The sequence below is a fragment of the Balaenoptera borealis genome (genome assembly GCF_965194805.1).
Source record: "Balaenoptera borealis genome assembly, chromosome: 19".
Lineage (NCBI taxonomy): Eukaryota > Metazoa > Chordata > Mammalia > Artiodactyla > Balaenopteridae > Balaenoptera > Balaenoptera borealis.
Genome location: NC_138878.1, coordinates 11,882,135 through 11,907,462, shown reverse-complemented (window position 1 = coordinate 11,907,462; position 25,328 = coordinate 11,882,135). Strand labels below are relative to the sequence as shown.

At 53.2% G+C, this 25,328-nt stretch overlaps 1 protein-coding gene across 3 annotated transcripts in view; it reads right to left on the bottom strand.

Moving 5' to 3' along the window:
- Positions 1–436: 436 nt before the first annotated feature.
- FA2H (fatty acid 2-hydroxylase) overlaps positions 437–25,328 on the bottom strand; it is a 55,234-nt gene continuing 30,342 nt past the window's right edge. Inside the window, exons 2-7 of one of the 3 annotated variants that reach the window (XM_082366357.1) lie at positions 24,467–24,559; positions 13,317–13,459; positions 12,601–12,707; positions 4,939–5,111; positions 3,326–3,578; positions 437–1,946 (exon numbers count right to left, since the gene is read on the bottom strand). In XM_082366357.1, coding sequence (XP_082222483.1) covers positions 1,867–1,946; positions 3,326–3,578; positions 4,939–5,111; positions 12,601–12,707; positions 13,317–13,459; positions 24,467–24,559 — 849 coding nt within the window. In that variant the 3' untranslated portion in view covers positions 437–1,866. The remainder of the gene's footprint in view (positions 1,947–3,325; positions 3,579–4,938; positions 5,112–12,600; positions 12,708–13,316; positions 13,460–24,466; positions 24,560–25,328) is intronic. The other 2 variants (XM_082366359.1, XM_082366358.1) reach the window with 2 other exon arrangements.

Here is a 25,328-nt window from a genome sequence, read left to right as displayed (position 1 = left end):
TTATGCCCACCTCCAGGTATAAGCAGTGAGGGGGAGATGCTGTCTGCAGAGAATTTAAAAACAGTAACGAGGGAATTCCCTGGTGGTCCAGTGGTTAGGGCCCCGCGATTTCACTGCGAACGGCGGCGTGAGTTTGATCCCTGGTCAGGGAACTAAGATCCCGCAAGCCCCGAGGCAGTGAAGCCTCCAGGGATCAAACCCACGCCACCGTTCACAGTGAAAAAAAAAAAAAAAAAAACAGTAATAAAATCGAATAAAAGGATAGGGTTTGGTCTGCTTTTTATCATCACTCTACCCCAGCAAGTCTACACAACCTGGTCAGCTCAGCGATCGAATAAATACTCCCTCCTGCTCAACAAGCCACACCCCCCCAACCCTCCTGCGCCTCCCCGGCCTCGACGAAGTCTGGTGAGTGGCCATCAGCAAGTAACACCTCTTTTTTGGTTTCTTTTCCAATGTTTTTATTTTTCAAAATATACAATTTATTTACACCTTTATTTCACAACGGTAGTTTGTATATTTATTCCCAAATCTTTAAATAACCCCGCAGTAAACAGTACAAATCACAGGATCGGTCAAACTGCTTCCCTTTAGCCTTTACACACATCGAGTTTTTAAAAAGTTTCAAGTAGTAACGGTTTGTGGGTAAGCAGGGAACAAAAATAAGACAAAAACGTTTTTACATAAGCTCGACATGTAGGATTAGAAAGGGCAATCTGAGCAGCTACTTGGTCTGGGGCCCGACTAAGGGTATTTATATAGTTTATAAATAAGACCCTCTTGTGAGCAGCGAGGGTTTTGGTTATGAGGAAGAAAGGGTGGGAACCTCGTCCGCTGGGGTGGGAGGGGCTGGGAGATAAGGCACCGCGTCAAGGCTTCTTGTCGGCTTAAGGAGGCACTGGCTGGAAGGGTCCTGAGTGAGGCGGGCAGGGGCCCACTTATGCCAGGTGGAGGTCGAGAATGGCTGGGGACAGGATGGGGCTCCCACCCACGGAGAGGTCTCTTTAGCCTCCCTTGGGGAAAAGCTTTGTGATTCTGGAGGCGAAGAGATGGCTAGAGCAGCTGGTGCTTCCTAAAGAAAGGGGCGTGGGCTCCCTCCAGCCTTGAGACCCACAACAGCTACTGTCGGCCCACCTGCACAGACAGGTGAGGGCCAGGCGTGTGGGTGCTGGATGTGTCACAGCCCGAGGCACGTGGTGATGCAGCTGGCATTTGTCATTGGCAGGGGACAAAGGTGCCGCCCCGGGATTGGGGGTGGCCTGGAGGAGGCTTCATGCTTTCTCCTCTTCTGAGAGCGCTTCATCCACCTCTGTGCTCTCCAGTCCTCAGGACAACAGCCAGAGCCACCACACCCTCCCCAGGAGGAGAAGGTGGGGAAGACGAGGGCCATGGCCCTGCAGACCCCATTCTTCACTGTTAACACTGGCAGTTCCAGGGTTTCGGGGGGGGGCAGCTCCTAGGGAGCCCAGGGTGCTAAGATACAGGTGGGACACCAGCTGGTCCCAGGGGTCAGTTGCCTTCACTCCCCTTAGGAAAGTCCCCACTGGCCGGGTCCTGAAGCAGTCCTGTGGGCTAAGGCACTGGGCGGGGGTGTGAGTGAAGAGGCTGGGATGCTCCAGGGAAGAGCTAGTCCCTGAGGGACACTGGGCCACCAAGTGGACGTGACCCTCCTGTGCTGGGTCAGGAGGGCAGTCTCAGGGTTAGCCTCGGGCTTCAGGGTTTCCCCAGCACCCTCCACCAAGCCGGAGGGCCGGACAAAGCCCGTACTGCCTGGTCAAGCAAACCTTCTTTGCAGGGTCTGGATGGGGGTGGACTGGGGTAGGGGCCACGGCGGGGCTGAGGGCAGGACAACAGGGCTGGGAGTTGTCACTGTATCTTCGGGTGGGGTTCTTCCGGAATAAGGGTGTGGAAAAAGTGATCCCAAAATTTAGTGCTGATGCCAAATCCTAGAGAGGGAGACAAATGGGGAGAAGATGAGGCATTCTTGAAGGAGTCAGTTTGCTCGGAAGGGAGCCTAGCTGGGGCTAGCACGTGGGGAAGATTTCAACATCGGTCCCCGATGGCCTTCCCAACTCTCAGGGCCATTCTGGCAGAAGTCAAGAGCAGGGTACCAGTGTTTCTAGACTCCAAAGGATACGGTTGGAATAACCCCCAATTTCTTATCTGGCCTGGCGTCCTGGGAGAGCCTGGCTGCTGTCTGCCTCTGCCTGTCTCTCCCTCACACTCCAGCCGCCTCCTTCTCTTTGAAGATGCCAAGTTCATTCCTGCTTCAAGGCTTCGCACCTGTTGCTCCTGGGATGCTCTTCCTCCAGACACTGGATGCTGGCTTCTCCTAATTCAGGTCTCAGCGCTAATGACGTCTCTGCAGTGACACCTTCCTGGACCACTTTAGCTAGCATTCTGCTGTCCAGCAGGGTAGCCACTAGCCCATGTGACTCCTGAGCACTGGAAATGTGGCCCGAGCTATGGAGGGACTAAATTCCCAACTTCATTTAATTTTAATTCACTTACATTTCAATGTAAAAACCTATACTCGATTCAGTTACTGGAAAACTTTTAGGCACATTTGGAGCAACTCATGTATGTGAGTCTACTTTTTTGACTGTAAATTTTATAAACTCTAAATATGGATCAAGTATTTCCAATGAACATTTAGCCCTTGAATGGCGACGGGCTTGTAAGTGCAAGATACACACCAGATATCGAAGACTTAATAGAAGGAAAGAATGTAAAATTTCTCATTAACAAATTTTTTTTTTTTTTTTTGGCCACGCCGCACGGCTTGCAGGATCCCAGTTCCCCAAGCAGAGATCAAACCTGGGCCCATGGCAGTGAAAGCGTTGAGTCCTAACCACTGGGCCTCCAGGGAATTCCCAACAATTTTTATATTGATCACACGTTGAAATGATAATATTTTGGTTGTATTTGGCTTAATAAACTATATTATTAAAATGAACTTCATTGGTTTAATTTTACTTGTTAATGTGGCTACTAGAAAATGTAAAATCCCATCTGTGACTCACATTCTATATTATTAAACAGTGTGGGTCCCCTGCCCCGCTGACATGGTTTCTCTAACATCACTTAGCTTTATTTTCTTCGTGGCACTTATCACTGTCTGAAATGGTCTTTGCTATTTACTGGTTTCCTTGTTTGTCTGTCTCCGCACAGCCCCCTGCACCAGGGACTAGGATGGGAGTCCCAGGCTTGCCTTGCTGACTGTGCATCCCCAGAACCGTGCCTGGCCCTGGCTGGAAGCTCAGGGGTAGCTGTCAAATAAGAAATGAACAAACGAGGAAGCGGGGAGGCACCGGCAGGTCCTTACCTGACTGCTGATGTGCAAAGTGGTGCTTGACGTGGTGGGCTTTCAGGTGGTACAGATAGGAGCCCTTGTGCGGGGAGCCGAAGTGCAGATAGTAGTGGATCATGTCGTAGATGACGTAGCCCAGGAGGCCCCCTGCAAACACGGTGCCCCCCACCGCCTCGGGCAGGATGAGCCGTAAGAACACATAGAAGAAAGCTATCACCAGAGAGGCTGGCACCGGGGGGAAGACCAGGCGGGACTCGTCGAAGGGTGCCTGTGGATGGAGGGGCTCATGAGTCAGGACGCAGCCCGGGGCCCCAGGGCCTGACTGTGGTCACACACAGCATGCCGGCCCAGAGGTGCTCCCATGGGGGACGGGGCGGAGCAGCCCACACAGTCCAGGGAGGGCGTAGGCTTGGCACTCTCGGTGGCTTTGGGGAGGGTGGGCCACCAAGCCTAAAAGCCCTGGAGAGTCTGTCCCACCCGCAATTTCCAAGCCAGGATGGGACCTGGAAAACCGGCCAAGAAAACAGGGGTGGGTGTGATGTGGGCAGGATGCTCGCAGAGCAGAGCCCCGCTTTATGCTCAAGAGGCCCCTTTGTCTCTGGAATTTGTTCGGTGCTAGAGAGGAGGCCCAACCCCCCACCCCAAGTACCAGGCGGGGCACCTAGACAAGGCCTGAGGGTGATGAAGGCGCACGTGGTGGATGATCCTGGAAGTGTTAACAGGCAGGTCCCCCACCCCAGGTGGCCTTCTTTGTTCCAAGGGGGTGTTGTCACAGTGAACCAGACAGCAAAGGAACCTAGTCTTTGGCTCTGGAGCTTCACAAGTCAAGGGCCTGGCAGACAGGTAAGATTTTAGAGACTGTGTGAGTATTCTGAGGAGAGACCCTCTCTGGGCTGAAAGAGGAGAGAGAGAAATCAGGCGACAGAGAAAGAGCAATATACTGATGTGGGCCTCCCTCCCATCTGACCAGGAGCAACAGGACTTGCTGGCCATGTGCCAGAACACCGGCTCCAGGACAAAGAAGGAAGGAAGGGAGGGGGGAGGATGGAGATCCTGGGACAGGCTGAGAACAGCACGGTGCAGGGACAGAGAAGCAGCAGGGGGACACAACTTCCTCTGGGCAGACCTGGCTTCCAATCCCAGCTGCTGGGACCATCATGTTGCCCTTGAGGAGCCCCAGGGGGGTGGATGGCTGAGAACACAGACTCTGGATTCCACAGGGGACAACATCCAGGTGTGACCTTGGGTGAATTCCTTAGTTCCTTTATTTCCCCAAGCCTCAGTCTGCCAGTCTGTGGAATGGGGAGAACTGCAGCACCACCTTCAGAATGAAGCTCCACAAGGGCAGTGATTCTTGACTTTCGTTCAATGGTATCTAGAACAGTGCCCAGCACATAGTGAGCACTTAAGTGAGCATTTACTGAATGAATGAATAAATGAAGGAATGAAGTTGTTGTGAGGATTAAAGTTGGACACACATGCTCACTCTGTCCACGCCCGGTGCAGGTTAGGACCCAGTCACACGCCCTTGATTTCCCCTCGCTCTCAACCTGACTCCCACCAAGATGGGCAGCTCCCACGGGTGGGTCACAGTGGCAGGGACCCGGGTGAGAGCCTGCCCTGCTCACCTTATGATGCTGGCCGTGCATGACGAAGTGCAGCATGATGAGGTAATAGCTGTCATTGGGGGGCTTCATGTGGAACAGGAAGCGGTGGATGAGGTACTCTACTAGACTCCAGAGCAGCAGCCCCAGCATGAAGAGGCCCGGGAACGTGGACTCAGGCATGGCTACTGAGTACTCTGCAGAGGGGCAGGAGAGAGGCAAGGTCAGGGCAGACAGCCCCGGGGCACAGCAGTGCCTGGTAGCTCCAGAGGTCCTGTCTCACGGCCCCGTCACCTTGGGAGCTGCTGCCCTCTGCCCAGCAGCTATGGGGCCCAGCCCCACTATCAGGGCCTTTGAATCAAAATGGGAAGGAGGCTGTGACGATCTGTGTTGGGCTTAGGAGGAGTCCTCTCAGAGGACTATTGATGTGGGGTATTACATTGATTTCAGATGTTGAACCACCCTTGCATTCTGGAATAAATCCCATTTGGTGGTGGTGTATAATCCTTTAATATGTTCTAGGATTCCGTTTTCTAGTGTTTTGTTGAGGATTGTTGCATCTATATTCGTCAGTGATATTAGTTTGTAGTTTTCTTTCTTGTGGTGTCTTTGTCTGGCTTTGGTATCAGAGTAAGATTTGGCTAGAGATCTGAGATCTTCCTTAAAGGGACTGTAAGAGGAACAGCTATGGCCAGCACTGGACCTTTACCTGGTGCTATGGTCTGAACGTGTTCCCTCAAATTCATATGTTGAAACCTAACCCCCAAGGTGATGGGAGGTGATTAGGTCATGGGGTGAATAGGACTAATTCCCTTATAAAAGAGGCTCGAGAGAACTCTTCCCCTTTCTGCCATGTGAGGATACAATGAGTCTTTGACCTAGAAGAGGGCCCTCACCTGACCATGCTGACACCCTGATCTCGGACTTCCAGCCTCCAGAATCGTGAGCAATAAATGTCTGTTGTTTACAAGCTACCCAGTCTGTGATGTTTTGTTATAGCAGCCTGAACGGACTAAGACACCAGGAAAAAGTGACCTTGCCCCAGCAGCATGGAGGAGAGGGAGGGGCGATCCTGATGAAGCCAGCAGAGCTGGGGGGCTATTGGTGGAAGATGTTAACCACCAGGGACTGGGGGGCCAGGAGGGTCAGGAACACCCAAAGAGAGACAGGTTCATGAACAATACTTAAAATCATAGCATATGAGGAAGATGTGAAAAACCTGAAGAAGATTAGCCCGGAGACCAGAAGACTGGAGAGGTGTAATTATCATCAAGTGTGAGGTTCCCCATGCCCAGCCCTCGGAGGACAGCCTGCAGTCCTTCCGGCTCTCGTTTCTTTTCTCTACTTCATCCATTCTTTGACTTCACCGACACTTCAGCTCTTGTCACAGTTTTCTTCATGTCTATCCTCACCCTCTTAGTTCTACTTCTTTTCTCCACAAGCTATTGCTTTGGCTATACTTGCTCTCTCTTTTAAAAATGAGCAGCTTTATTGAAATGTAACTCACATATCTTACAATTCACCCATTTAAAGTGTACAATTCAATCGTTTTTAGTATACTCAGAGTTGTACAACCATCACCACAATTTTAGAACATTTTTATCACCCCAGAAAGAAACCCTTTACCCATTAGCAGGCACTGCCCATTTCCTCCAACCCCTGCCATTTCCCAGAGCCAGGAATCCCCTAATCTACTTTCTGTCTATTGCATTTGCCTATTCTGGATATTTTGTATCAATGGACTCATACAGTATGTGGTCTTTTGTGACTGGCTTCTTTTACTTACAATATTTTCAAGGTTCATCCACGTTGTAGCATGTATCAGAACTTCATTCCTTTTTAAGGCTGAATAATATTCCTTATTAATATGGATGCACCACGTTTGTTTATGCACTCATCAGCTGATGGACAGCTGGGTTGTTTCTACTTTTTGGCTATTATGAATAATGCTGCTATGAACATTCATGTGCGATTTTTTGTGTGGACGTATGTTTTCAGTTGTCTTGGGTATATGCCTAGGAGTGGAATTGCTGGCACCTATTGCAACTGTGTTTAACTTTTGGGGAAACTACCAAACTGTTTTCTAAAGCTAGCCATTCTCTTTTGACCTCAGCTGCCCCCATGACCTCCCAAGCCAGGATCAGCACAAGACCTATTTCTCCACTCCACACCCAAGCTGCTGAACACAGAGGAGACGTGTGTAGCCATGGGTCTGGCGCCTTCAACCTCAGCTAGACCTCAAACACTGCCTAGTGATCCTTTTATGTCTCCAGGTTCAGCTCTCTCCCCACTGCCCTCAAACATCCCCCGTTCCTTCCACCCAGACTCCTACTTCACAGAGAAAAAACGACTTGGGGTGGAAGAAAAGAGGTGGGGGGGGAACAGCTCCTTCACATCCGTCCACCTTCAACCACACTTGATTGTGCCCCAACCCTGAAACTTCCTTCTTGCTCCTCAGAGAAGAAGTGTGTACCCAGGTACCTGGGCACTGGATGGTGGCAATAATAATAATAATAATAATAATAATAATAATAATAATAATAACAGCAGCAGCGGATGTGTATTGAGGCACCCTTCATGCCAGGTGCCACTCAAGTGCTTTACATGGGTTACTTCACATTTCATCTCACTCCAGCCTCTCGAGGGAAGCACTGGCATTGCCCATGTGAGTGAGGATGTGGAATTACAGACAACTTACATTACTTGTCCAGCTCACCCCACTAGGTAATGCACAGCCCTCAGTCTGCCTCCCCTCCGGCCCCTCCATCCCAACCAACCACTCTGGGAATCTTCAACTTCTCCTCCACTGGCTCTTCTGCTCATCTTTAAGACTTTCCCATCATAGATGCAGTACCTTCATAGCCAAACCTACTGAAAAGGTTGGCTAGACTCAAATCTACTTCACCTCTTACCATTCGCTCAAGTCCCTAAAGTCTGTCTTCTACAAAGAACTGCAAAGGCCATTTGTGATGTATTTCTTGCCAGATCGAAGTAATTTTTTTCAATTCGTCTCTAACTTGGCTGTGGCATATGACATTGGTGACCATTCTATTTTTGAATCTGTAACCCCATAAGTTCCCATCCTGAGGTTTATGAATACCCAGAGTCCTCGGTTGGATTTCAGAGTGAACCTGCTGACATGGTATCCCAAACGATGCGTCTGTGTGCATCTTTCTGGGGGTTGAGTCCACAAATTTTCAGATTCTCAGAGGAACTGGAACCAACAAGGTTTGAACACACAGCTCCACTCCCTGCCTGCTGGGATACTTGGCTTTTCTCCTTTTCTCTAGATGCCCTTTGTCAGGCTCCATCGTGGAAACTGCCTCTGTCCCCAGGGTCAAAACCTTGACCCTCCCCTCTTATATGCTCTCTGTTTGATCTAGGATGTCAGCCGCACCTGCCTGCTGACAAGCCCCAGATCTATGCCTCCAGCTCAGCCCTGGACGGCCACTTGCTACTGGGCATCTCCATGCAGCTGTCCACAGCCCCGCCTCCAAGGTCAGCAGCTTCCAAATGAAGCCAATCATCTTCTTCTTCCTTCCTGCCCACCCTATCACCCCAGGCTGCACCTCAGTGGGGGGGTTAATGACTTCCACACATTACCTAAGGCTCAACTTATTCCCCTCTCCCGTGTCCAACCTGTCACCAAGCTCTGTCAGCTCCCTCTCCTTAGTATCTTCTGGCAAAGTAAAAAAAAAGCCAGACACAAAAGACCACATATTGTAGGAGTCTATTTATATGGCATGTCCAGAACAGGCAAATGTAGAGAGACAGAAGTAGACTGGTGGCTGCCAGGGGCTGGAGGAGGGGGGAATGGGGAGCAGCTGCTCATTGGGGATGGGGTTTCCTTTTGGGGTGATGAAAACATTCTGGAACTAGACAGAAGTGGTGGTGGCACAACATTGTGAACGTACTAAATGCCACTGAATTGTTCTCTTCAGAATGGTTCATTTTATGTTATATGTATCTCACCTCAATTTAAAAAAAAAATCTCTTGGGTCACTTCACTGCTCTGACTCCGCCACTACCTCACCACCCGGTGGCTGCGTCAGCTTCCTACTCCAACTCTCTGCCCCTACATGCTGTTAAAACTCTCCTGTGGTGCCTCGTTCTCTTTAGGTAAAGTCCAAACCCCTAGCCTGGCACTCGAGCTCCCTTGAGACCCAGCCCTGCCAGCCTCATTGTCCCGTCACCCTGTACGGGGACCAAACCGAACCACTTGTGGCTCCTGAGATGCCCCACGTTCCCCACCCACACATATCTTTTCCTTCGCTGGAATTCCCTCTCTCCCTTCCTTACCCCACATGTCTCCTCCTGTGCGAAGCCTCCGCAGACGCCCTTTGCCCCAACCTGGGCCGGGTTCGAGGGCTGCCACATCATCCTTTATCAGGTTGAGCTATGGCTGCTGTTTTACTCATTCGTCCCCACCAGGTTGTGAGCATTTTTTGGGCAGAGTGGGTAGTCCGTTCTGTATCTCCTGTGCTTAACGCAGCAGGTGCTCAGACACTCGTGGGAGATTCATGGGCCAGCCCAAGTCTCTCTGGAGGGCTGGACAAAGATGAGATTTGACCCGCACTGTTCTAAGGGCAGCACAGGGGCAGCCTCTGGTTCTGTTTAAGGAAGCACTTCTGAAGGACTGTGCCCAGTGTGAATGACCACAGGGAAGTAGTGAGGAAGGAGAGAGCCCAGGAAGGTGAGGAGGAGAGGTGACTTTCCTGCTCTTTGGACCATATTCCAGGCCCAGGGCCATTCTGAGGGACAGTTCCAAATGAGTCTCTAAGCTAAGGAAGGATTTTTCACACCTCGCCTGGAAAGGAGCACACAACGCAGCTAAGATTCAATCCCCAAAGGACCCATCCAATCTCTCTCAAATCAGGTGTTGAGCTGGTCTGACATTTCTCATCAGTGGGGCCTGCTGTGTCCACATCTGGCACGAGACACTTGCCTGACAGCATTGCCTGTCAGTGGCCATCCAGCCCTGCCTGGGCTTCTCTGGTTGGCCAGGTCCCACTTTGAGGGAAGGCTGGACACCTCTGGGGTCTTTCGGGACACTCTGGTGACGTGCAGGAAGCCTGGGCTTTGGATTTGCAGACCTGGGTTCAGATCCCGGCTCTGTACTATCTACGTGTTTTCTCAACAGTAAAATATCCTACCACTTGTGAAGGGCTGTTGCTAAGACAGAGGGAATATAACACCTGATTATGTGATAAATATATATCTTATATATAAGAATAATATATTGTGTATTAATACTTATCATAATAATATAATATGCCTCATGTATAACAAGCAGCTACTATAATTTTTAAATATAATGAGTCAAAGTACATCTAAGTTCCACCCACAGTCCCCCTTGTGCTGTGTTTTCTCAGTTCTCCTTGCAGGGCTCTGGAGGGTCCCTGGTTGGGGGAGAAGGAGTTTCCCAGCTCCCCCGCCCCCCCGCCCCAGAGTGCAGGAGCCCTTCCTCGCTGTGTAGCTCTCTTGTCAGCAGGGAAAGGACTGGACACACAGAAGCATTCCCTGGCCACAGACTTTGGTCCTGACCTTTGCTGGGGCTCCCACCACAATCGCATGGAGGCCTGAATCCTTGCCTAGGACGCTGCTCTGCACTCACTCTAATGCGCCTCCAGGAACTGTGCTGGGGGCCAGCCTGGATGTAGAAAGCAGAAGCCCTCTGCTTTCCAAAGCATTTTCACACACGCACCTAGGAATTTCAGCCTTGCACTGGTGTCTCCGTGCAGCTTCCGCTGTTCCTTGGCACCCTGAGTCTCCTGCATTTACTCCAGTGCACCCTTCGTCCAGCAGCTGTGCTGGGACCCTGCTGAGTTTCCACTCGCCTTGTTTTGTGGCTCGATTTTTTTCTGCCTGTGGCCTGTGCCTTGCCTGATGAGCTGCAGGTGAGGGAGGCGTGTGCGGCTCTCATGCCACCATCGCTGGCATCATGGTCACAGCCCCACTAACCCCCTACACTAGACCTTTATTAGACAGCACATTTCAGCTCTCTGCAGAGGCCGGTGGTTCTGATGAAGCCGTCGAATCACCTTCCCTGCCTCGCAGAAGAGTCCCCTCCTATAGGTCAAGTCTCTGCCCGCCCCCTCACCCCAGCATCACCCCCGTCAGCCCATCAGGCCGGAGCTGGTACCGAGTGGCATCTCTGGAGGAATCCTGCAAAGGGACCTGGGCCAAAGCTCTGGCATCCCGTTCCCCCTCCGGCCCCAGCCCTGGCGGCCCTGCCACTGTTGGTGATTGTTAGGGGAGCGCCCGGCAGACAGTGGGTGATTCAGTGAGCAGGCCGTCTCAGCAACAAGCCCTGTGCTGTGCCTGAGCTATTCAGCGTGGGCAGAAAAGGGTAACCTTGGCTCAAGGGGTGCACACATTAACCCTTGGGGACCGGGAGCAGCCTGGGCTCTGGGGGACTTCCTGCAGCTGGCTCAGCCCCTCCCCATCCCGGACCAGATGGGAAAACTGGGGCTCCCAGTGCTGTGGCCGTGGCCCCTCTCATCTAAACCATTCAGCCCTCAACTTCTCCTCCTGGGGGAGGCGGGCAGGAGAGAGCCTCGGAGTGTGGAGAGAAGGAAGGTCGTCAGGGTGAGAGATATACATGCACAGAAGCTCGAGAGGGTCCAACTTCCCTAGAGACACACCTCTCAACTAGAGGGGGATGAGATGTCTCTGGCAGAGACAGGGGTTCAGAGGCTCACATTTGGGAACATGACATGTGATCAGGAGAGGAAAGCCCATCTGAGTTATTCCCAGCACCCCTCTCCCACCTGTCCCTCTACCCGGCCTCTGTCTGAGCCATTTGCCATGGGCAAGCACTTCCCCAAGGCAGGTTCTGCCAGGACGGACAGATTACCTGGGCAGGTGGCATGCACCTGAAGACCAAAGGTGGGTGATGAACTTGGGAGGCAGGCTGGCAGAAGAGGCCCAAACCTGTGGCTGCCCTGAGAGACTCAGCCTCACAGGTTCTTTGGAAGTCACCCCATGTCAGCCCTTCTCTCTGTCCCCTGCCCACCTGGGTGGCACCTAGCATCTACATCCTAGCCACGTGACCCTGAATTGCTCGCTTGACTTCCTGAGGTTCCATTTCCTTATCTCTAAAGGGGTGTACCTTTGTTGTGGGGCTGTTGGGAGGGTTAAATGAGATGGTCCCTGGAAAGCACCAGGCATGTGATAAGTGCTCAGTAGAGGTTAGTGGGTTGCTACTCTGAGTCAGGGCTTCTGCCGCTGGGCCTTTGCCCTGGGGGACATTCTAGGACACTCTGGGATCCTTCTCTCCCAGGCTCTAATCTGTGTTCTGTTCGTGAACCATTCCAAGTTCAGCTCTCTGCTGTGCCACCTGGTGAAATGACTTCATTTAGTTTCCTGACGAACAATCCCAGGTCACACTTTTTCTATTCTTAGACTCAGTGAGAAACCCCCGTGTTTATTGTTACACTACTTGATGAAATGATTTCATTTAGTGTCTGCTAATGTGTGGCTGGTTGTTTTTTAAAACTCATTTTGTGGAGGGTGGGGAGGTCTGACATTTCTTTTGGAAGAATATTTCTACAGATAGACCTCATTTTAAAATCTTTGTGATATGGTTTAGGGTTCTATGTTCTCAGAAACTCAGGACCAGGGAGAGCACCAAGGTCTCCGGCCTTCAGGAGCCACGGGAGCAATTGAGGAAGGACCCGACATTACCTGTGGTGAAGGATGTGAAGAGTCGGACGTTGCCCTGGGCGAGGGTTCGGTAGTAGGACCAACTGAGATACAGCATCAGGGGAACCCAGATGATGGGGACGCTGTACCTGCAGGAAGGTCATCAGGGTGAGAGATATACATGCACAGAAGCTCGAGAGGGTCCAACTTCCCTAGAGACACACCTCTCAACTAGAGGGGGATGAGATGATACCAAAGCATGTCCACAAAGCATATGGAGACCTGCGGTCCAGAGGACACTGATGTCGGGGGTGGGGAGGGGAGGAGGAGAAAAGAAGAGAGGAGCTGTGAGTCTGTCTCAGTCTCTGAGATGAATTACTGGCAGGGAAAAAAAAAAAAAAAAAGAGTCCCTCTGGCTGACAGTGCAGCTAGATAGGTGCTGACCTCTTGTGGCAGAGGGGCTAATTGCAGGCAAAATAGTCCGCCATGGGCAGGGAAGGCTAGAAACCCCTCACAGGAGTCTGGAATAGAACAGGAGTGACATTCAAAGTGGTTTCTGGCTACATGTTGGATTGTCACTCAGTGGACAAAATCATGCATACGAATGGATTATGCCTATGGCATGTTCCACCATCGCCAAGAGCTTACAGTACAGCTCTCGGCTCCAGGGAGGGATCCATTTGCCCCTTCCCCTTTGCATCTGACTGGTACCATCAGGAGAGAGGGATAGCCCACCATGGTCCGAGAACAGGGCTCACCAGACAGTCTTGCTGAGGGCCTCGACGAGATCTGAGTGGAAGAGGCGGATGGGCCTGGTCACCGGCTGGTGGACCCACTCATCATACTTCTCTCCCAAGTGGCCTACCTGCCACAGTAGGGGCTTCCGCCAGTCTACCAGGTCCTGCAAGAGATAAAGTCAAGTGGACACTTGAAATTCACACCTGTGCACATTCGTTCTCCCATCTCCTGGTTACAGCATCCTACTCCCCAGCCCCACCTCAGCTTATGTGGTCTGTATGGAGCTACCAACCCTCCTGCTCCAGTGCTTGGGGACTAACTGTTCATCCCAACCCGAGGGCCACAGAAATGGGATCCAGGATAGGCCCATGGCCTAAGCTGGTGCAATGAGCCATCGGACAACCCTCTCCTCTTGCTGGGATTGCTAGGTTCCAGGGCATGACCCTGGAGTTGCCAGTGAAGGCTGCCTGAGAATGAAGTCAACACAGAGGATGGCCAAGCCAGGAGCTGGAGACACTGAATCCTGGTGATGACATCTGAGTGCCCAGATTCAGCCATGCATGAAGCTTGAAGTCTTAACCAGGATTCTTTAGGTATAGGAGCCAATACATTCTGTACTAGGAATCAAGTAGGCCCTTTCTCCTCCAACAAGGGTTTTCTTCTTTTTTTTTGTGGCTGCACTGGGTCTTCGTTGCTGTGCACAGGCTCTTCTCTAGTGGTGGCGAGTGGGGGCTATTCTTCATTGCAGTACATGGGCTTCTCATCGCAGTGGCTTCTCTTGTTGTGGAGCACAGGCTCTAGGGGCGCGGGCTTCAGTAGTTGCAGCACGCAGGCTCCAGAGCACGAGGGCTTCAGTAGTTACGGTGTGCAGGCTCAGTGGTTGCTGCTCACAGGCTCTAGAGTGTGCACTCAGTAGTTGGTAGCACATGGGCTTAGTTGCCTCGAGGCATGTGGGATCTTCTCAGACCAGGGATCGAACCCATGTTCCCTGCATTGGCAGGCAGATTCTTTTTATTTTTTCTTTAACTTATATATGTATTTTTATTTATTTATTTTTGGCTGCATTGGGTCTTCGTTGCTGTGCGTGGGCTTTCTCTAGTTGCTGTGAGGAGGGGCTACTCTTCGTTGTGGTGCATGGGCTTCTCATTGCGGTGGCTTCTCTTGTTGTGGAGCATGGGCTCTAGGCACGCGGGCTTCAGTAGTTGTGGCACACGGGCTCAGCAGTTGTGGCATGCGGGCTCTAGAGCGCAGGCTCAGTAGTTGTGGCACACAGGCTCAGTTGCTCCACGGCATGTGAGGTCTTCCCGGACCAGGGCTCGAATCCGTGTCTCCTGCACTGGCAGGTGGATTCTTAACCACTGCACCACCAAGGAAGTCCAAGGGCTTTCTTCTTCGTGGTGGCCTGTGTAATTCATTCATTCACCCATTCAAACAATCATTCGTTCAGCACTTTGCTTGACATATATCTATATTTCTATGTTAGTTGCTGGGAAGAATAAACAACAATGTAAGAGACCATCTTTGCTTCACATAGCTTAGTGCTGAAGCAGAGTTCAGACTCTAGAGACAGGCTCTATCACTTACTGTGTGACCTTGGGGAAATTACTTGACTTCTCCGAGCCCAAGTTTACCTAGCTATGAAATGCAAGTAATAATAATGGTACCCACATAAAGTACTCAGCAAGGTGAGACATGCCAGGCAAGATAAGTTAATGGTGATGCAGGCAGGCTGAGGTTGGGGGGCAGAATGATTGGTACAAATGCCCGGGTCTAGGGTAGGAGAGGAGGGCTTTGCACAGAACCTAGGGTTTGGGTTGGAGCTCATACAATATGGAATACTTGGGAAGGGGGAGAAGGGAAAGGAGGTGGGGAGGGAGTATGGGCATAGATGTGGAGTTGAGAATGATTGTGGCCCATTTGATTCCTTGACATTGGTCTGTGGGGCAGTAGAAAGAGATCTGCTGAGGGCTTTATTTTTATTTATTTATTTATTTATTTATTTATTTATTTATTTATTTATTTATTTATTTATGGCTGTGTTGGGTCTTTGTTTCTGTGCGAGGGCTTTCTCCAGTTGCAGCAAGCGGGGGCCACTCTTCATCGCAGTGCGTGGGCCTCTCACTATTGCGGCCTCTCTTGTCGCGGAGCACAGGCTCCAGACGCGCAGGCTCAGTAATTGTGGCTCACGGACCTAGTTGCCCCGCGGCATGTGGGATCTTCCCAGACCAGGGCTTGAACCCGTGTCATCTGCATTGGCAGGCAGATTCTCAACCACTGCGCCACCAGGGAAGTCCTGCTGAGGGCTTTAGATGACAGAATACCCAGTATCAGTCTCAGGAGTTGTCACTTCATCCTCCAGGCTGGCTGTCTCCAAGGTAGGGATGTATGTGTACCCCAGGGGTACTCACAGGCTGATCCCCAGAGGTGAGGAGAAAATATTAGAGACTATTTTTGATATATTTCTTTCATATATAAACCATATTTGAATGTTTTCTAATGTACGTAATACAAGAGTACATTAGCTCGCACAAATAATTTGTAGATAATTTAAATGGACATATAATGGAGAATGTGCTCAAAACGTTTTACTTAATAGGGATGCAAGATCAAAACAGTTTGGAGGCTGCAGAAGCCCTTGAAGACAATGGGAAGCCCTTGAAGATTTCTGATGAGTCGGTGTATTGAAGATTAATCTAGACCAAAATCAGTAAAGAAAAATGACCTTGGAGTCAGGTGACCACCTTCAAAGCCTGACTCTGCCTTTTATCAGCTGTGGGATCCTGGGCAAGTGCCTTTACCTCTCAGAGCCTCTCGGCTCTCTCGTCTGTAAAGCCGGGTGTGCCGGCACCCACCACCCACGATAGGAGAGAGGGCACCATGTGCCCAGTGTCTTGTGTTCAGTGGGTGTCAATGAACGTCCAATGCAGGGCATTCGGCGGCTACTGCGGGTGACAGGGACGTGGTGTCAGGAAAGGAATGGAGAAGAGCAAGGGATGGATGTGGAGGAAGAGCACTGAAGCCTGGGAGAAAGAATCAATCGTGATTCAGAAACCCACCTGCCTGCAGCCCCAGCTGGAACCTCACCCTTGCACTGGCCTCCATGCCAAAGCTGGCTCAGCCCCAGCAGGGCTCCCAGCCCTGCCAGAGGTGAAGCTAGCCCTGCCATTACAGCCTTGGAGCAGGGGGCTGGGGGTCTCGGGGCAAGTGGGGAAGGTCACCAAGCACTCTCTCTGGGCCGGCGACCAGAGGGAAAGGCCCAAAGATAATTGTGGTTCCTGCCATGTGAACTTGGCAGGTCCCAGGTGCTGACTGCCTTCATGCTTCTCAGGCTGGAAGATGACCCAGGTCAGCCTGGAGCCATCCCATCCAGGACCAGTTAAACCAGGCAATCATCCAAACCCCCCACCTGGTCGTTGCACTCCTCCTGGCCCGGTCCCAGTGTCTCCTTGACTTCATCCTTTGGGTCTAGCAGCAAACGGATTAGTGGATGCAGGCTGACTCATTCGTCCCATTCCTCTGCCTCAGGTCTCTATACACACACACACACACACACACACACACACACACACACACACGGAAAGGGAACTGGAGGAACCAGGTAGTGGCCTGTGTTCACATCTTATCTTGCAACAGCCTGCAGAGCCTCACCTCAGAAGAAGCTCAGCCAGGATCGCGGTGAGAGCCTGAGGCTTTGTCCCAGATGCAACAACACTGAGGGCTAAGAGTCACAGAGCACTGGTTATGTGCTAAGCATGGTGAGTTAAATCCTGTGATCCTCACTGTACCCATAACTAGGTGGGTACTTTTATTGTTGTTGTTTGCAGATGGGGAAATTGAAGCTGAGTAACTTGCCCAAGGCTGCCCAGTTAAGACATTTTTGATGAATTGGCCCCTCTATTATTGGGAAATACTCCCTGGTAATACTCCTTGTCCTGAAGTCCACTTTGTCTGATTTTAGCAAGGCTTCCTTATACTTGGTGTTTGCATGGTCTTTCTTTCCCCACCCTTTTACTTTCACCTTGCACATGCCTTTAAATTTAAAGTACATCTCTTGCAGACAGTGATAGTTGGGTCTTGCTTTTCGATCTAGTCAGACACTCTCTGCCTTTTAATTGGAGTATTCAGTCCATTTACATTTAATGTTGTCTTGCTATTTGCTCTCTGTTTGTCTCCTCTGTTCTTCCCTTCTTGACTTGTTTGTGTTGATCAAGAATTAAAAATATTCTATATTGTCTGCTCTGTTGGCATTTTAGCTATGCCTTTTTGTATATTTCTTAGTTGCTGTTCAAAGGATGATAATACTCATCCATAGCTTATCACCATCTATCTCAAGTGAAAGCCCTGGTTTTTACGTGTTCCACTTTTGCATGTTACACACGACACTTAATTCAGACTTAGCTACTTTAGACAAGGAACGTTTCCAGCTGTGGCACAGGGATGTGAACAGGCAGGCCTCTCTCTCAGACAAGCAGTGGCTTGGGAAAATTTTTTCTGTTGATCCGTTTTGCCCTTATTTTGTAAAGTGAATAGAAAACAGTATGGGATTCATAAGCTTGATTCAGTTGAGACCCAGGAAGAAATGTCTAGGTCTAGCACCAAGCAGGGATTCCAGCCTGAATCTAACACCCTGTTGCGAAGGGAACAGAACAGAAGGACAGAGAATGTATGGAGAAGCTGGACTCAGATGGCCAGAGAGCTGCTTGTTTACAGGCATGATGGAAACAGAGCCAGCCTCTTCTCCCAGACACAAGGGTCTCTCATTTGATGGCCTGTTGCCCACTGGATCTTTGGACATGACTTGGGTTCCTCCCTGGCTAGACCACTGGGCACTGGCCACTGTACAAAGGGCGGACTTGCTGTCTTGAATTGGTCCCAAGGGTCCTCTGACCTGCTGGCTGGCCTTGGAGGGCCTGGAACCTGGGCTCTGTGTCTAGCCCCCCGTGCATTTCTGCAAGGTAGCCCTCATTGGTGCCCAGGAAGGGCCACTTCACCCTGGGGGATGAAGGACCACGGCGGAGGAATCCCAAGAAGGCTCACTTTCCTCTCTGCAAACATCCCCCTCAGTCCTCAAAGGCTGACATCTGCACTCTCCCCGCTGGCAGTCCTGCTACTCCAGGGGCAGTAAAGCTACCCTTCCACATTAAGTGTAGAAATCCAGCTTGGTTGACTTCCTCCCCACTTTGAGAAGGATGACACTGAGGCCCAGCGGGGTTAGGTGACTCTTCAGATAGGGTTGGTTGGTCCTGTAGTAGGAGCTCCCTTCCCGCCTCCCCCGAGCTCGTGGCACCCTCCACACAATCTCCCAGGAGCTGGGACATTCACCGTGGGCTCCACCCTGGTTTAGACAGTACAGCACACACAGGGTGTCTCTTCTCAATTCTCTTCCAGTCCTGCTCACTGAAGAGCAAGTCTCAGGGGGGTGCTAATTCAACACCTCTCACTTGCTGGTCATTTCCAACACGGCAGCTGGTTGAGACGGGAGGATGACAAGAGATGATGGCTCGGATCCATGAGGTGGGAAGGGACTCAGGATAAATTTCACTTCCTACTCTACCTGGCCGGGACCCCTTGGCCCCTTAACCCTCCCACATAAACGGCTCTCTTCCTCCAGAGCTGGTGCCTGCTCCTGGCCCTCTCCCACCCCTACTTCCTAAGGCTCAGGGGAGACAGGGAAGGCGTCAGCAAAGGTCTGCGGGCCTTGGAAGGAGGCTGGGTGGGGGAAGGAGGGGGGAACAGGCCACTGATCACGCCTCCAGTTCCCAGGCATCTGGGGGTTTCTGTTGCTACCCTCACGATAGCAAATCCTCCTTTTACAGCTGTGGAACCTGATGCTCAGAGAGGGCAAGTGATTCACTCAGGGTCACCCAGCTAAAGCCAGACTGCATGGATGAGGGTGAGGATATGTCCAGAAACTGCTCTTGAGTGCACTTGTTGAGGGTGGTGGTGGGGGGCGGGCTTGAGTGAACTCAAAGACCCAGAGCAACAGGCCAAGTCCCAGGGAGCACACGTGTAAGTCGGGGTGAGTTTGGCCCAAGCACCTGGCATCCCATTCCCCTCCCCCATGCAGCTCTGTCCCTGCCCTAACGGGAGGGAGGGGGAGGAAGTCTCCCCGGGCTATGCCAGGAATGCAGCTGCAGCAGGGCCAGCGGGGGAAAAGGGCAGCCTGCTGCCCAGAGGGTGGGTGGAAGGGCGCTGCCAGGGTGGGGAGGGGGCCTCTTTTCTCACCCCACCCATTCTCCAGAGGCCCCTCCTCCTGGGCAGCACAGGGGCCAGGTGGCACATAACTCTTTCCAGGGGCAGCCCCAGCTCAGGAGTGGGAATCTGCTCATCCCCAGACAGGGCGAGGGGCAAATGTGGGGAGAGGGGGCAGCTGCTGTCAGCAGCTCCTCCCACCACCGCAGCTGTGAGCTGAGGCGATTGTTGAAAGAAATGTGTACCCAAACCCCAGAGCTCACAGCTCCAGGGCAGCTTTCTGGGCCAGGGAGGTGGGGGAGCGACTTCCAACCAGCAGGAGCGGGGGCGGGAAGGGGGGCGGGAAGGGGGGCGGTGCCCGTGAAGGATGAGAATTCCAGCTGCTGTTTCTGCATCCTTGTAACAGGCCCCTGGACTCAGACTTCAGGTCCATTGTTCTTGGAAGCCAGAATTTTGAGAGATCGGGCCTCTGATGAGCTCATCTGACAGATGAGGAGCCTTAGGCTAGATGCTCAGCTACGTCTGCTGCACCTCAGTCGCCCAGCTCCGGAGCCCGAGGTCCTAACCACAGGGCCAGGAGGCCCGCTCTCAGCCGGCTCAGGACCCGCACGGCAGTGGGTTCTCTGGCACAGAGGCTGTGAGGGATCCAGCAGGGGTGTCCAGTGCAGCGGCTCTTGGTGGCCTTGCAGGGGTGAGTGCAGGCCTGTCCCCTGAGGTCTAACTGGGGGCTCCCAGCTGGACAAGCTCAAGTCCACAGGGGCGGGTTCTGCCTCCCCCGCCCGTGCCCTATAACCTCCCCGTGCCCAGAGGAGGTGGCCTCATGCTCCCCGCTGCGAAGGCGCAGCAGGTGAGAGTGACAGGGAGCAGGGGGCAAAGGGGCCGAGGCCCAGGGAGAGAGGAAGGAGGGCGTGCTGTGCAGAAAGCCAGTACCACTGCAGTCCCGCCCCCGCTGCCCAGCCCAAGGCCGGGCGGGGTGGTCTTTCACTGGCAACTCACTTTCTGATACCCCACACAATACAGGGCAGGAATAATTTCCTCCTTCTTGATGGAGAAACAGGCCGGAACTGCCTGTGGTCACCCAGTGGCACCTCCTGCTCCCCAGCCTGCCTTGTCCGCTGCCCCTGCAGGGACAAAGAGGGCAGTGCCCAGCCTGCCTGCCTGGTGTCTCCCCGGGGGGCATTTTTTGAGCACAGCTGAGCTCTTTAGAAGAGGGGCCCAGACCTCCGGGCAAGGGGACGGGCAGGGAGGAAACTTGAGAGGCTCTGGGCCAGGACGACAATCCTGGGGACCTCCTGTGGATCCCTCTGCAGCCAGACCCTCCACACCCCTACTCTGGGGCAGCCCAAAGGGAGAAGGGAGGCTCAAGGGGGCCCCAGGTGACTGGGGGGCAGAGTCCTGGGAAGGAACCCAGCACCCATGGTGTCGAGGTCGGCCCTGTCCCAGGGGCGGCTGCCCAAGGGGCGCTGGTTCCGATCCAGGTGCTACTTGCCCAAGTTCTCAGTGACTTATGTGAGGGTCGTGAAAGGGTAAAACTCATTGGGCAAAATCAACATCTTTGCTAGGCAGCCCCTGATGTCAAGGGGTGTGTGTGTGTGTGTTTGTGTGTGTGTGTGTGTGTGTGTGTGTGTGTGTGTGTGTGTGTGTGTAGGGGCAGGGAGGTTGGGGAGCTGCAGTTTGCTCTGACACCTGCTGGTGGCCTCCAGGAGCCTGAGGGAAGCAGGATGCGGAGAGGAGGCGGCCAAGCTTTGAAGACACCTCCCTGAGTACCTGCTCAGCCTCCTCCCTGCCTTCTGCCACCCCCTCTCCCAGTCACGGGCCTCAGGGTCTTATTCTTGGCCAGCCACCAGGGTGGAAGGGCTCCAGGACACACGGGGGGGGGCAGGGCAGGGGGCTCAGCTGTGACCCCCTACGCTAACCAGCAGAGTGACTGACCTTGGGCAGAAGATCTTCCTCATTAGTTAAATCGGGATCATTATCACATTGTGTTGTTGATAAAAGATAATTTCATTAAAGTGCTTAGCCTAAAGCTCTTACCCTGTGCCGAAGAGTTCAATGAAAGAAGAGTTAATTCAGTGTTAACTCCGCTATCCAGGGGGATCTGGGCAGGGGGTTCTGCAAACCCCTCAAATCACACTAGTTCAGTCTGGTTCCCAGGACGCTGGCCCCCCAATGAGAAACCCTGCCAAGGACACAGTGAAGGAGCAAAAGAGGCCGTGGGACAAATGGAACAGGTGTGCCCAGAAGCCAGGAGCAGTGGGCGCTCCGTCTACCTCTACTGGGGTAGGCTCTGAGCCGGCTGGGTTCCAGGAAGCAGGGAGAGACATGTAGGGCGTAGTGTGGGGTAAAGAGCTACAACCTGGTTTCTTGTCCCACAAGGAAACTTGGGTCCTGCCCAAGAGGTGATGGAAGGTATGATTCAAAAATTGTTCCAATAAAATCCCATGCAGAGCTGGAAAGTCAGACGATCCTGCACCTCTAAGCAGGCAGGGCCCCCCGGGCTTGCTTCCTGGCCTTTTCTCCTGTCTTTTCAGAACTCTCCGCCCTCCACTCTCTGCCCCAGCACCTCCATCCCAGTTTCCCCTCACTCTTTCCAGCATGGCTGAATCTGTCCCCCAGCTTCTAGGACCAGGGAGGCTGGGCCATGGTAACCAACACTCCCTTCCTTAGCAGCACCTAGAGGGGCTTCCCGTGAATGCAAAACATGAAGGGTTAACTTTGTCAAGTGCACCCCAGGCCCGGGACCCCCGGCTGAGACAAAGCTGCTGCCCTCTTGGCCTTTCTCTAGAGCTCCTCAAGGTCCAGATCCTGGCCTGGGTCAGAAACAGATGGGGGTCTCCCAGCCTCTCGTCTCCCCGCAAAGGGGCTGGGATTGACTACGTGGTAGATGAATAAAAAAGGAAAAAAAGCAAGGAAAGCACTGTTCGCTCTCCCTGGGAAGTGAGCTCCTTGTGCTGGGTCCTCTCAGGGCCTGGGGGAGGCACGAAGCTGATCCCCCCATTGCTCCCAGTGGGTCTCCACACCGTTTCTTGGGCCAGCCCTTGCCCCTCTCTCTCAGCCCAGGGACAAAGGGAGAGTGAGAGGAGGAAGAGAGAAAGTGCGTGTGAGAGAGAGAATGACAGAGGCGGGGAAGGTGAGTCAGGTATGACCTGGATGTGCTGGAGAGGAGCCTGGGCAGGGCCCGGGGGAGGAGGGGGAGGGGAGGCCTCTCTTCCCCTTGGGTGGGGGAGGGGTGGATGGCGGAACAGGCCTGGGGGACTTGATCCCTCTGCCTTGTGCCGAGGGCAGCCCAGGGAAACTGGGAGGACCCCTTCCCTGAGCAGGGCTGGTGATCTGCCCATCCCCAGCCAGGCTCATGTGACAGTCCCCTCCCTTCTAGGATGATTCTTTCTTGCCTCCCCACCCCAGGCCTGCTCAGCTCTCTGTAGAGTATTTTCTTTCCAACCTTCAACCCCTAAACCAAGCCCACAGATGCTGGCCCCAAGGACCCCTCTTCCTGCGGTCCTTCCAGCACCGTCCACTGGCTGCTGAGCCCAGAGCCCGACATGCTGCAGCTCACTCTCTGGTCCCACCCTCATCCCCACACCCTCCTCATCTCCCACCACAGCTCCTCCTTTTTCAAGTCGAGGTCCTGACTCCACCAGCTTCCAAGGTCCTTGTCCCATTCAAGCTGGCTGTCTCCCCCTCCATCCTGCCCTCGTGCAGAACAAGCCCAGGTCCCCAAAGTTTCCAGAGAAGTCAGCCGTTTGTACTGAGACCTTCAACCTGTGCCCGTGGCCTGGGCAATGAGCAATCATGGCTGAGTCCGGCGTCAAGGTCAGGAGACCAGGTCCAGTGAGCCCTCTGGGGACATACTGCGTGGCCTATGCAAGCCTTTCCCCTTGATGGCCTTCAATTTCCCTTTCGGTCACAGGCCTGCTTGAAGGGGATAGGGCACAGGACAACTTGTCCCAGCCTCTTCAGTGAAGCACCCCAAGGCGTCTTTGCCCTGGGCTGATGGGCTTCCCCAGAGGCAGAGGCGATTCCCACGTGACAGATGCCATCTCTAAGTTCCTGGGGTCAGGGCCTCAGGAGTCCTGGCAAAAGGGGCCCAGCAAACAATCAGTGGGGGCCTCCTCTGGTCACCTGTGTCCCTTGGGTGTGCTTCTTGCATCTCTCCATATTGTAATAACATGTCTGGGGGGAGATTTGCCCTCCACACCAGATTGTGAGCTCCCTGAAAGCAATGGCCTGTCCTGTTGGTCTCTTGTTCCCAGTGTCCAGCACAGGTTGGGGACATTTAGGGACATATACACTTATGTCTATTACAGGAGGAAATGACGCCATGACATTAAGAAAGGTCCATGATCCAGGTTGGAGGGAAATGACACCCAGGTCTGGTTCTCTCCAGAGCCCCCAGGCAACGCTACCCCTTCCTCCTCTTGGCTCCACTGCCACCTGTAACTACCCAGCTCCTCTAGGACTTCCCTAACCAGCAAATGGGTGTGCCTAATCACAGCAAGATGCTGGTCTCTGAGCGCCAAGAGAGGTTTGTCATCGGGCTCTGCAGCCACATGCTACAGAAGGCTGCAGCCCTTTCCCTGCTGGCCTCAGTGACTGGCTCCCATGCCGGTCACTCCTGCGAGTGGTCGCCGGCACCTGGGGCAGCTCTGCCTTGTGCACTGGCCAAGCTGGGTGTGTCTGGGCCTCCTGACCCTGTCATCGTGCCCTTCTCAGCTTCAGGGGTCCCTGTGGGAGACCTCCCTCTGGGGTTTTTGGAGCCTGGCTCTGCACAGATCTCGTGTACCGTTTCCCCAGACCCACCATAACCTCGGCCCAGGTTTGCTGCCCCAGGTCGTGCTTGTGAGCTGTGGGCACCTGCTCCTCGGTCCTCATCTTCGCTGGGCAAACATCATGAATAACCATAGCCTGTGGCTCCACGCACCCTCTCCTCGGCCCTGGGAGCCCCGACCATCACCCCACCCTGTCTTGTGCCTGCTACCTTGTCCCAGTCCACTGCTTTGAGCTTTGGCTCCATCGCAGGGTCTGTCTTCTGAGCGCTTGCAGAGGTCACAGCCCCATTCTCCACGGAACCCTGGGGAGAGAAGACACAAGGGGATTATCCACAGTGGGCGAGGGAAGAGAACCCCCAACTGCCCCACGATGAGGCAGTCAGGAGTGGTGGGAGCACCATGGCAGGGCAGGGTGGGCGGAAATCAAGGGCACCGAGTACACTTGAAAAAGGGTAGACACTGATGTGGGTGGTCTTAACCTCTGCACTTTTCTTCTCCCTGAAAAAGGAAATAATACCCATAAAAACAAGAGGCAAAAGATCTGGGGGAGGAGAGAAGCTGGCAGAGAGCCTGGAGGGAAATGAGAGCAGTGGGTGGGAATGCCCTGGCCCAGAAGATCTCTGCCAGCCCTTTCCCAGGCTCCTGGCAGGTGTCAGGTAAAGAGTCACAGGGTGGCACCAGGGGACCTGGCAGGCTCACTGGGTCACGCCCAATGACTACGCCACCTGCCTCTCTCCCTGGTAATTCTACAGAGCTCGTGGGCCACAGGCTGGGCAGCTAGGTCCACGTGCCCACAAGAAAGAGAGGCAGCAGAGCGTGAGGGAGCCGTCCCTCCAGGAACTCCCAGGTGTGGGTCAGCGGCCACACGCGGGGCGGGACTGGCAGAGGAGAGTCCAGATGGGCTCAAGGTCAAATGGAAGGAGCAAAGAGGCAAAGGCAGAAGGAAATGGAATGTACTGGGAAAATCACATGGCTCCAGCTGGCCCTGACGTCATGTGAGGTGAGGCCGGAGAGCGCAGGCCGGCACGTAGGTAAAATGCAGGCTTCCCTCCAGAAAGGGTGGGGAGAGCA